Raw genomic sequence first — 13094 nt, forward strand, 5'->3', positions numbered from 1 at the left:
GTTCAGTATCAAAGTAGATACCCATCAGGGTGCACAACGAGAAGGTGAGGATTGGACATTAGGTCAGAAGCCCTGGTCGATTCTCCGCATTCCTTTAAAGGCTATGTGGAGGTCTCCTCTCAGTTATACAGCTCTGACCCTTAAGCACCCCGAAATTAAATTACTATAATTATATTATGCAAGTATATATATACAGTAAAACGCCGAAGTTACGCGGCAATTGGGATCAACAAAAAGCATGTAAGTCGAATTCACATAACTTGGGGTATAATTTTACATGTAATTTATATATACAAACATACAATTGGGACCAAAGGTTTACAAAAACACCTATATTTTTTAAGAAATATAATCATAATTGTAGTTTTTCGTACATAAAAAAAAAGAAAGTTATTTCAATGTCGATGGTTTCATAAAACCTAACAGATTCGTCTGACGGCATAATGTCTTTTTCTTGTCACGCAAAATTTCTTCATAGCAAGCTAATGATTTTTTTATTCCTTGCCTTTTGCCTACAGTTCGTTCCTCGTTAGAATCTATGTCCTACAAAATCTGTAAACTTTTCTTTTATGATTGTTCTTACTGTGGATTCCTGTAGATCTTTGCCAGCTCACAAATTTTCATTCCGCCTTCAAAATCCTTAGTAATGTTGAGTTTTGTTTCCAAAGTCAATGTTTTACTTTTCATGCTAGCTGTAGAAGAATCGGAATTGCTTCTTTTGGACGACATTATTATTATTTATGAGATAAAATTTTTATCAAGACCATAACATTAAACAATCGCAAGTTTTGTAGACTATAAAATCATGTATGAATGGAGACCACGCAAAACTCGTGAGTGCTTGTTCACAGCATGTGCAACACTGGCGAATGCGGCCGGCGCCTGAAAGATACGACTAGTGCTGAGGCGTGAAGGGAATACGTACATATAAGAAACCGCATAACTCCGGATTCGCGTAAGTCGGGGTATGACTGTATATATATATATAATATTATATATATATTTATTTTTAGAACACCTAAACAAGTGTCATGAAAAAATCTCTTTTACCTTCAAACTGGAATCCGATGACTGCCTCCCCTTTCTAGACCTGAAACTTACCAGATGTGCTGAGAGTATTAAAATCTCAATTTTTAGAAAACCTACTCATACTGATAGATAACTTCATGCTTCCTCCCATCACTAATACCCCCCACTAAAAAAAAAAAAAAAATTTTGCATTAATTCCACTTTAGCTCATCGAGCAAAATCTTTACTTACAGAAGAAGCAGAAATTGAAAATGAACCCCTTTTTCTTAAAAATTTTTTTTATTAATAATGGTTTCTCTCCTAATAAAATTGACAAATTTCTTTCCCCCAGTCACTCAACTACTTCTGAAGATTCCCCCCCCCCATAGCCGTCATCTCTTTGATTTACATCAGCTCTCTTTCACCAAAACTGGCAAAAATTCTCAAGAAGTTTAACTTCAGAACTTGCTTTACTACGCTCCCAAAACTTCGTTCAATACTTAGTAAACCTAAAGAGAAACAACTTCCAACTCAGTTTCCAGGAGTGTACAAGATTTTATGTGATTGTGGAAAGCCATACTATGGCCAGACTGCTAAATCCATTCATCTACATTTGGAAGAACACCGTAGAGATATCTCCTACAACAGGACTAGAGCCAGTGCACTCTCTAGCCATGTTCTCTTTTCAGTTAACTCAGACAAAGGCCACCAACACATTGTGAACTGGACTCAGATTTCTAACATCCATGTGTACTATGATGGGCTTGAGAGAAAGATAGTTGATTCTAAAGAAATTTCTCTAGATTCTTCCCATATCAAAAACAGCCAAGTTTCAATTCTCTGACGCACGTTGCCTCTGTTCAGTATTGGCGCACTCGTCACAGCGATTAGTCTACGTTTATTTGGAACTCAAGCTTGCATTTTGTTTTCATACACGCTACTGTCTTTTGTACTTGTTCTCTTTATGCAATTTTAAGTCTCTGTAATTTTTCATATTTTTTTTGATTGATAACTGAAGATGTTAATCAATTCAACGAAACTAGTAGTATCTTTTCAAAGATACAATGTCATCTCTTTATCTCTCGGTATCAGTCATTAAAACTTTTTAAGTAAAAATGAATTATAATCATCATCATCAAATTCCTGACATGTACCCTCAAGGGGTGTACAGGATATGATAGTACTACATGAAAAGTGTATACCATTACTAACTTACTATCTACAATTTTCCTCCAAATCAGTCTATTATTTGTCAAGACTCCAATATTATCATTATCAGATCTTCTATTTTTATCGTCTAAGGCACACTGTACCGTATCAATCCACCTTTATCTTGGTCTTCCTCTGGGTCGTTTTCTTGCCAACCTGGCAGAGAACACTTATTTTGCTAATCTTTCCTTGCACATTCTGTTTAAGTGACCATACTACCTGAGCTTAACTCTGCTAACGCATTCCTGGATACCGACAATGTCAAGTTCTTTCCTAATATCCTCATTTTAATATGATATTGCCATTTATGCCATCTGTTCACGCCTCTATTCTTTCTTAGGACTCTCATATCTGCGGTCTCTGATCTTTGGTCTCAAGTGTTTTACTTGTAACCCAGCTCTCAGATCTGTAAGTTAAAATTGGTTTGAACACTGTCTTGTATACAGCTAATTTAGTGTTCCAACTAATTTCTCTCTTATTCCATATGAATTCATTCAATTGACTTCCTACTATACCAGCTTTATTGATTCTGTTATTCATTTTCATATTTAATTTACAACCTTCACTAAAAATCGTGCATAAGTAGGTGAAATGTTTTACTTGTTCCACAAGTTCTCCATTAACAATGCAGTTGACATTTTAAACAATTCTGCCTATTTTCATTATCTTTGTCTTTTTATTGCTGACTTTCATACTATATCTATTACAACAGTAAATCAATTTAGTAAGGGAATCTTGCAAACTTGTAGTGGATTTATTTAGAAGTATAATATTGTCTGCATAAAGCAAAGGGCTGATATTAACATCTCCAAATCTGATATCATATTTAATACCACTTTCTTTCATAATGTGATCCATATAGATAATGAATAACAGAGGGGATAACGTACATCCTTGTCTCACACCAGATTTAACATTAAACCATCTCCCTGTACTTCCTTCAATTCTCACTGCTGACTTACAACTCAAATACAGACTAAGTATTTCTTGACATAATGTCCCATTGACCATATAACTGTAGCGTATTGAATAGCTCCTCTCTCTTGGCACCTTGTCATATGCCTTTTTCAGATCAACAAAACTTAAATACAGATCTTTGTTATATTCCCATGCTTTCTAGACTATTTGTCGTAAAGTGAAGATCTGATTCGGACAACCTCTATTTGGCCTGATTGCAGCTTGTTCTTCACCAAGCTTTTCTTCCACAATTCTCCTTAACCGTTTCTCAAATATACTTGCATTGATCTTGCTAGGAACACTCAGCAGAGAAATACCTCTGTAATTCTCACATTCAGTTTTATTTCCCTTTTTATATATGGGCACTATTAGAGCTCTACTCCAATCATCGGGAATTCGTCCCTCTGTCCAGGTTTTCTGAACGATGCAGTGCAGCCACTGCAAGACTTTAATAACACCATACTTCAGCATTTGTGGTCGAATATCATCTACTCCTGCGGCCTTTCCACATTTCAAGCCTTTGATGGGTTTTTCTACTTCAAGTATGGATATATATTCCTGACTGTATGCCTGTTGAGTGTTTTTTACCGCTGTGCTGTCACTGCTTGTTTCATTTAGCAATTTTTCGAAGTAATTACTCCATACCTCAAGGATATCTTTTTCTCCTGTTTTCATGTCATCTTTATCATTTCTAACTCCTTTTACAGCACTCTTTCCTCCATTTCTAAGCTTCTTCAACAACCTCCAGAATATCTTACCACCTTCTTGATATTTATTTTCTATGTTCTTGCCAAAGTTCTCCCATGACTTTTGTTTAGATAGTTTCACACAGTGATTCGCTTTCTTACATTTGTCTCTGTATTCTCTAAGAGCAAAAGCTGACTTATTTGCCAAGAACTTTTGATATGATTTCTTCTTTTCCTTCACTGCCTCTTTAACTTCCTGCGTTCAGCATGGAGTCCTGATTATTCTATCCTTGCAGACAACCTCACCACATGCCTCTCTGGCTTAATCAATTAGGGTTTTCTTCAAAGCTTGCCACTGAATCTCCAAGGTTTGGTTCCTGTTTTCATTTTTTCTTCAATAATCTTTGTGTATTTTAGTCTACAGTTCACATCTGAGAGCTGCTCTCAACTTTTATTCGCTTTAAAACTTTCTTACATGCTATTCTTTTCAATATGAAATTCAATTTTATCCTGCTCAAGACTAAATAGTGATCGCTTCCAATTTCAAATCTTCTGTTCACTCTGGTGTCCTGCACCAGAGAGAAAACATGACTATCAACAATAACATAGTCAATGAGACTTTTCTTAATGAATTATAATAATAATAATAATATATATATATTGTTGTAATTAGGATTGACTCAGGATGTACACATTTATAAAATTAAAATTTAACTGACTAGAATCCGAGAAAATATAACAAAAACCTCTAATAAATCACGAATAGTTTCATTGGTGTTCCGACTTCTTCAGGTGAGTAAGAAATAACATAAGACATAAAAATAACAAGGTAAAAAACATGGACTTTCCAGCTTAATAAAAAGAAGCAGAATAGTAATAACAGTTATATTTGAATAGGTGACCGCGTGCTACTGTTGGCATAAGTTGAATGTGTGTGACAGCTAATTTTAGAGCACAGTATTGGATTATGGCACTATGAGAATCAAGCAAATTGTAGCTTAGATTGTTGTTCAAGCGTGAAGGGACCAGAACTATTTCTTTTGATTCTATAATTCGTCTTTCAAATTCATCCTTGCATATATATAAATTGATTGTGCAGTCCCAATCAACTTGGTGTGGCTGTTCTTCGAGGTTAGAGTTTGCGGAGAAGAGAACATGACTGGAAAGGGCGCTCACTCGTGTTCTACTGTAGGATATGTCACGTCTGTGTTCCTCAAGACGAAGTGAAACGGATTTATCTGTCTGGCCAAAATAAGGTCTACCACAGTCGCACATAACTTTATAAACACCAGGGAAATGCTGTTGGTTGTGTTTTGGTTTTGGTTGACTCAGAAAAGAACGAAGTTTTGGCAGAGTAGTATAGTCGGACTTTATGTTGAATTTCTTCATAATCCTAGATAGTTTTGGGGTAAGAGAGCTGATAAATGGTAACTGTATATGAGTGATAGGGTTGGATTCATCTTCTTGTTGAGATCGTTGGCATGGTCTCAAACGTTTAGTGATGTTACGGTCAAATATTCAAATATGACTGTTACTATTCTGCTTCTTTTTATTAAGCTGGAGAGTCCATGTTTTTTACCTTGTTATTTTTATAAGTCTTATGTTATTTCTTACTCACCTGAAGAAGTCGGAACACCGATGAAACTAGTCGTGATTTATTAAAGGTTTTTGTTATACCTTCTCGGGTTCTAGTCAGTTAAATTTTATAAATGTATACATACTCTGATAAAAATTGGACCTTTTATTAATAGGTTAGTTTTTCTTAAAAGGTGCAAATTTGGTCGATTCACACTAAACGTGTTTATAATATCTACTGCAAGGCTAAATTTGATTTATTAAATGAAAGAATTGCAGATACCAAGTCCACGTTAGCTTCTTTGTTCTGTAAAAGAGATTCTTTTGAAAATAACTTAAGTTCATCTTTAGATAACAGGTCCTGGATTGATATTAAAAACATGAGCTCTCTCCATGCTTCTAGATCGCAACTCTCCAACAAATTAATTCTTATCAGAAAATTCAACCAACTTAAACAGGAGCAAACTCGCCAACCCCATATCAATTCACGAAATTTAAAAAATGTTGTGATTAACAAATCCTCACACACATTTTCTCCTGCAGAACTTAGTGTGCTCTCAAAAGGTCTTAACTTCGTTCCTTCTCCAACCTCCATTCCTAAAGAATCTTTCTTACAAAAGTTGAAAAGGTAGCTGCACAGTTACCAAAACAAACTGCAAATCTACTTAGGATTGATGCCATCTTTACCATAAACAACAGTCGTCGTCCTACAGATAATCTATCTCCGACAAAAAGAAAAGCAATACACCAGCTTCATAACAACGACATTATTATCTTACCTGCTGATAAAGGGAATGCAACTGTAATCTTAGATAAATCTGACTATCATTCAAAGATTAACAACTTATTAAGTTCTGATACCTATTCTATTCTAGAAAGTGATCCCACAAGAGAACTTCATAACCGTACAAAGAATCTTTTGACATCAACTTCTGAACTTCCTAGACACACAAGACTATTATCTCTGCTCTCTCCATCCCCTCATTCCTCATTTGTATGGCCTGCCTAAGGTCCACAAGGCTGACACTCCTTTAAGACCTATTGTGGAAGGTATTGACTCACCTACGTACAATCTGTCTAAATATCTTGCAGCTTTTTTAAAACATCTGGTTGGCAATTCCTCCTCCTTCATCAAAAACTCTGAGGATTTCATCTCAAAAATAAAAAATTTAAATCTCATAGACTCTGACAGAATGGTGAGTTTTGACATTGTGTCTCTTTTTACGAATGTACCTACAGATGAAGTTCTGACTCTTCTTAAGGACAAGGTTTCTAAGAAAATATTTGCTCTTCTAACTCACTGCATCAATTCTGGCTATTTCTGCTATGAAGATAAAATATATAAACAAACTAGCGGGTTAGCTATGGACAGCCCTCTATCCCCAGTCTTAGCTAACGTTTTTTTAGAAGATTTTGAAGAGAGAGCTATTTCTATAGCTACTTTAAAACCACAGTTTAGGTTTTATGCTACATTGATGACGTCTTCCTTATCTGGGAACATAGTTTAGAGGAACTTCAAAACTTCCTAAACCATTTAAATAAACAGCATCAGAACTAGAGATTAACGGCATTAACCCCTTCTTGGATCTAAAGATCAGTAGATTACCTGACTGTCTTAAATTTTCAATTTTTCGAAAAACCACCCACACCGATAGATATTTGCATGGCTCTTCTCAGAAACTGGGCATCATCTCCACCCTTGCACATCAAGCAAGATGTCTCACTTCCACAGAAGAAGACCATCAAACAGAGCTTAACTTCCTGAAAAACACCTTAAATAATGGATATTCATCTCCTAATATCACTAAACGTTTGAGACCACGCCAACAACCTCGACAAGAAGTTGAATCCAACCCTATCACTCATATACAGTTACCATTTATCAGCTCTCTTACCCCAAAACTATCTAGGATTATGAAGAAATTCAACATAAAGTCCGACTATACTACTCTGCCAAAACTTCGTTCTTTTCTGAGTCGACCAAAACCAAAACACAACCAACAGCATTTTCCTGGTGTTTATAAAGTTATGTGCGACTGTGGTAGACGTTATTTTGGCCAGACAGATAAATCTGTTTCACTTCGTCTTGAGGAACACAGACATGACATCTCCTACAGTAGAACAAGCGAGCGCCCTTTCCAGTCATGTTCTCTTCTCCGCAAACTCTAACCTCGAAGAATGGCCACACCATGTTGATTAGGACTGCACAATCAATTTATATATATGCAAGGATAAATTTAAAAGACGAATATAGAATCAAAAGAAATAGTTCTGGACCCTTCACACTTGAACAACAATCTAAGCTACAATTTGCCTGATTCTCATAGCGCAGTAATCCAATACTGTGCTCTAAAATTAGCTGTCACACACATTCAACTTATGCCAACAGTAGCACGTGGTCACCTATTCAAATATAACTGTTATTACCATTCTGCTTCTTTTTTATTAAGCTGGAAAGTCCATGTTTTTTACCTTGTTATTTTTATGTCTTATGTTATTTCTTACTCACCTGAAGAAGTCGGAACACCGATGAAACTAGTCGTGATTTATTAAAGGTTTTTGTTATACTTTCTTGAGTTCTAGTCAGTTAAATTTTAATTTTATAAATATATATATATATTAACAAAAAAATATTTTCAGTAACATTTAAAAAATTCCCCAAAATATAGACCCCCCCCCCCCCACCATAAAAAATACAGAAGTATTTTATTTCAACACAAAAAATTTCAAACTGTCAGGAGTCTCTAAATTTTTGTGATGGTTATTAATGAGAGTTTATACTTTTTTTCGAATAGTTTATACTTTTTTCGAATGTATAAATATATAAATATTTTATTTATTCAAATAAAATTTAATTTTCAGTTCAATTTGGATTAAATGCTATCTATTGTAAATATTAATATAATAAAAATATTCTTTATATTATTATTTTTTTTGAGTTGTCATAATCATTATACTATTATTTTATGTCTTGTAATGACTTAGGATAAATAAAATTTTTATTAATTTTCCAATTTATTATACTCATTTTTTCACTTCCCTTCAATTCTAATTTAGTGCAGGTTTTTTTAGTGAAAAATTTTTTGTGGCCCACTTGAGATACATTTTTATAGCAAATGGACCGTGGTCCAATTGTTTGAGACTCCTGGTCTAAATGCTAGAATTCCATGAAAAAAGCCATTTTTATCTCTCAAACAAAGATTGAAAAGATTAGACTGGGCTAAAACCCATGTTAAAAACCCCGGAACAATGGGACAGTGTTATTTGGAGTGATGAGACCAAAATCTCCGTTTGGTGGTGATAGCATAAAATACATAAGGAGAAGCATCGGAGAATAATAAATTTAGTTTAATCCTTTATCCAAGTGTGAGCAAACAAAGTTTGCACCTGAAAGTATCTTCAGGACTGGGTTAAGGTGGTACAACACCAGGGCAACTCGTTGCAAAGGTGGAGAAAGCTACCAACATTCCTATCTCTATCTCCAATAATGCAAAACACATCTCCTTGCGGATATGTCAAATGTTATGCATTAAGGGAAGGGCCACTACCCAGACTATTTTCGACCTTTATTGAGGTCTCTTCAGTGGGAGCCAGGCCCAAGTGGAGATATCAGGCAGAAGCATTTGTTTTGTGTTTTGCATTATAGGAGATAGAGATAGGAGTGTTGGCAGCTTGCTCCACCTTTGCAACAAGTTGTCCTGGTGTTGTACCACCTTAACCCAGTCCTGAAGATACTTTCAGGCACAAACTTTGTTTGCTCACATTTGGATAAAGGATTAAACTAATTTATTATACTCTAACCAAGTGAAAAATAAACTTTCAACATCTTTCTCTAAATCCAGAGTAAATTATTAAAAAAGGGTGGCACACCAATTGGCAATTCCTATAGGTAGAGATGACCTGCTAATGCTTCTGTCTGATATCTCCAATTGGCCCTGGCTCCCACTGAAGAGACCTCAATAAAGGTCGAAACTAGTCTGGGTAGTGGCCTTTCCCTTAATGCATAACATTAGACATATCCGCAAGGAGATGTGTTTTGCATTATAGGAGATACTGAGATAGGAGTGTTGGTAGCTTGCTCCACCTTTGCAACGAGTTGCCCTGATGTTGTACCACCTTAACCCAGTCCTGAAGATACTTTCAGGTGCAAACTTTGTTTTGCTCACACTTGGATAAAGGATTAAACTAAATTTATTATACTCTAACCAAGTGAAAAATAAACTTTCAACAAATTTCAAGCATTGGAGAAGATTTGCATCCTGATTGTGTTATACCTACCGTGAAACACCCACTTACTGTTATGATCTGGGGTTGTATGACATCAAAAGGTGTGGGCAGAATTTGCGTGATTAATGGGAATATAAATGCCCAAAAATATATAAATGAAATACTTGAGCCCAAACTGAAGCCTTCTGCACGTGATCTTTTCCAAGATAATGAAGCATTTCTTTTTTAACAGGATTCAGCTCCATGTCATGTTGCTGCTGTGTGCAAAAAGTGGTTTCAAGATAATCATATTCCAATGGTGGAATGGCCTGGGAATAGCCCAGACCTTAACCCAATTGAAAATCTATGGAGTTGACTAAAGAAACTTGTTAGTCAGAAGCAACCCAGCAATAAAACCCAATTAATAGAAGCAATAATTCAATCTTGGTTTCACATTATAACAGCTGCAGAACTAGAATACTTGATTCACTCCATGGGAAGGCATTGTAAGGCCGTAATTAACGCTAAAGGTTATCCAACTAAGTATTAACTCGCATTGTGAGAATTTTTGTATATCTTATTTTTTCTATGTGTTTCATTTTTCTTTTTTATAACTGCTGTTCTAATAAAAAATCCTTCATAAAAGTTATTGCATTATATTCTTGATTAAATTATCTTTCCATTGATATACAATTTTATGGTATTACTCAAAAAAAAAAAAGCGGTGTTATGAGCCATCAAACCTCAGAAATAAACTTTTTCCAAAAGGTTTCTGCAATTTTGGGCCACTAGTGTATCTTATAGAGTTGGAGAAAAACTACATAGTGTCTTACACTTTGATAAATTTAATCTCTCCTGTTAATTTATTATCAAACTAATTGTTTTTGTTAACACACACACATATATATATATATATAAAAATAACACAGATTTACCGCCATGTAGGGTCTGCAACCTGCATCTCTAGTTTTGGCTATGGAATCCACCAGTTGCCCACTAATTCCAAAGTCACAAAGTTTAATATTACCTCGACAATCCAGCAGAATATTACTTGGTTTCACATCTGATTAAATAAAGAATGAATTAAAATGTGAAAAATATATATAATGGCATATAAAATATCAATGCATTAAAAGGTCATTATATTCTGTTATACTGAACCTATCTATGAAATTAAGAAAATAAAAATTTCTTTAACTTTAATTAATAAGATTTATTGTAGTAACAAAAATAGAGATTAATGTTTAGATGAATATTTCTCAGAGAACATTACACGAGATGTACTTTTAAAGTACCGAATGCAGGTCATTATACTTATTCCGAAATTTGCCAATCTATTTCAAATAACAGTACATTCTTATTTAGCACAAGAAATGGCAAGTTGTTAAACAACACATCAGCTTACTCTTGTGTGCAAGGCTCAAGTGAGCATTTTCATTAAGTAATGTTTATAATATGAACTCTAAGCAATCTGAAAGAATCAACAGATTAAAAACATTCAAGTACCTGCCATGCATCATCAACATGGCAGTTATAAAAAATAAACATAAAAAATCAGTAAGTTATGCAAAAAAAAAAATTATCCTATCCTTAAGTGTGTATGACTAACCGGTGATACCACATAGCACAATTCTGTGATGCTGACTTCTGGATGGGTAGTTTTAGAAACTGATTTATGGGGGTGGTCTGAAAGGTTCTCGGCCTCAAACCATAGATGGCAACACTATTTGCAAGATCCCCCCCCCTGAACAGTGCTTGGAGTGTTTTAACAAGAATAAAACTGATTTTGTGCACTGATTTATCACTATGGATGAGACTTGGATTCACCATTACACACCAGAATCCAAACAGCAGTCAAAATAATTTTTTTTTTTTTTTTTTTTTTTAAATAACGAAACCTGTGGTGAGATCATAATTAAAAGAAACACACATATTAACCACAGTGAAAATTATTTACTCGTAAATATTTCATCCTAAGTATCTTAGGACATCATCAGTACAGTAGTTTAAACAATAATAGGAATAGCATACAGCTAGGGCGCATGAATACAACAGAATCTCATTAAACGAGCTTAACGTGTAACAGAAGTAAAAAAAAAAAAAAAAAAAAAACTAATAATTATTTTACACAATTTTGTATGACAATTTCCCATACTTTAGGGATAGTAAGAATGTCATTGCGGTTTATATTTAGTCTGTGTAGTAGGGCTTCAGAACTTTCTTTTATATAAACGTTCATATTTATATAAAGATCTATGTAAAAGTTTAGACTTTTCCCAATGGATCCTATGGCTTGGATTTTCAATTCCGTGTTGAGAGAGGCCAGATTTCTGAGGTTTAACAAGACGAATGTGGTCTTGATGTTCCGAGATGCGTTTCTGAATAGACCTACCTGTCTGTCCAAAGTAAGACAATTTGCATGAGCATGGAATCTCATAAACGCCAGGCAACATCAAAGGTGAGAGTTTGTCCTTAGGAGAAGGTAACAAATTGTAAATTTGGTTGATAGGTTTGTAAGTAGTGGCAAAATTGTATTTCTTCATAATTTTAGAAAGACGTTCGGAGATGCCTTTGCCTTCTTACTATCTCAGAAATCAGGCATTATTAAATCACTAGTTTCCAGAGCGCACAAATTCTGCTCCTCTGAAGAATCTCTAAACCAAGAATTAGAAGTAATCAAAAATACAGCCATCCTAAATGGATATAATCCTAAAACAAATCAAAAAATCATCAGTCATTTTCACACACATCAAACCAGACAAGAAGTCCATAGGATTCCCATACCTTACGTCAAAGGCATCTCTAAAATTATGAAGAAATACAATTTTGCCATTACTTACAGACTTATCAACCAAATTTACAATTTGTTAAATCTCCTAATGACAAACTCTCACCTTTGATGTTTGCCTGGCGTTTATGAGATTCCATGCTCATGCAAATTGTCTTATTTTGGACAGACAGGTAGGTCTGTTCAGAAACGCATCTCGGAACATCAAGACCACATTCGTCTTGTTAAACCTCAGAAATCTGGCCTCCCTCAGCACGGAATTGAAAATCCAAGCCATAGGATCCATTGAGAAAAGTCTAAACTTTTACATAGATCTTTATATAAACATGAACGTTTATATAAAGAAAGTTCTGAAGCCCTACTGCACAGACCAAATTTAAACTGCAATGACGTTCTTACTATCCCTAAAGTATGGGAAATTGTCATACAAAATTGTGTAAAATAATTATTATTAGTTTTTTTTTTTTTTTGTTTTTACTTCTGTAACACGTTACGCACGTTTAATGAGATTCTATTATAATCATGCATCCTAACTGTATGCTATTCCTATTATTGCTTAAACTACTGTACTGATGCTGCCCTAAGATACTTAGGATGAAATATTTACAAGTAAATAATTTTCACTGTGCTTAATACGTATGTTTCTTTTAATTAGTCAAAACAAT

At 34.6% G+C, this 13094-nt stretch overlaps 1 protein-coding gene across 2 annotated transcripts in view; it reads right to left on the reverse strand.

The window, feature by feature from the left end:
* The window catches only part of Mkk4 (dual specificity mitogen-activated protein kinase kinase 4), a 356130-nt gene that overhangs the window by 82396 nt on the left and 260640 nt on the right, over positions 1-13094 (reverse strand). For both annotated transcript variants that reach the window (XM_090398396.1, XM_090398395.1), the window contains exon 8: positions 10577-10704. In XM_090398396.1, coding sequence (XP_090254522.1) covers positions 10577-10704 — 128 coding nt within the window. The remainder of the gene's footprint in view (positions 1-10576; positions 10705-13094) is intronic.

Source organism: Typopeltis vanoorti, chromosome 9 (assembly GCF_054136105.1).
Source record: "Typopeltis vanoorti isolate ZY-2024b chromosome 9, IOZ_Tvanoo_1.0, whole genome shotgun sequence".
NCBI classification, from domain to species: Eukaryota; Metazoa; Arthropoda; class Arachnida; order Uropygi; family Thelyphonidae; genus Typopeltis; species Typopeltis vanoorti.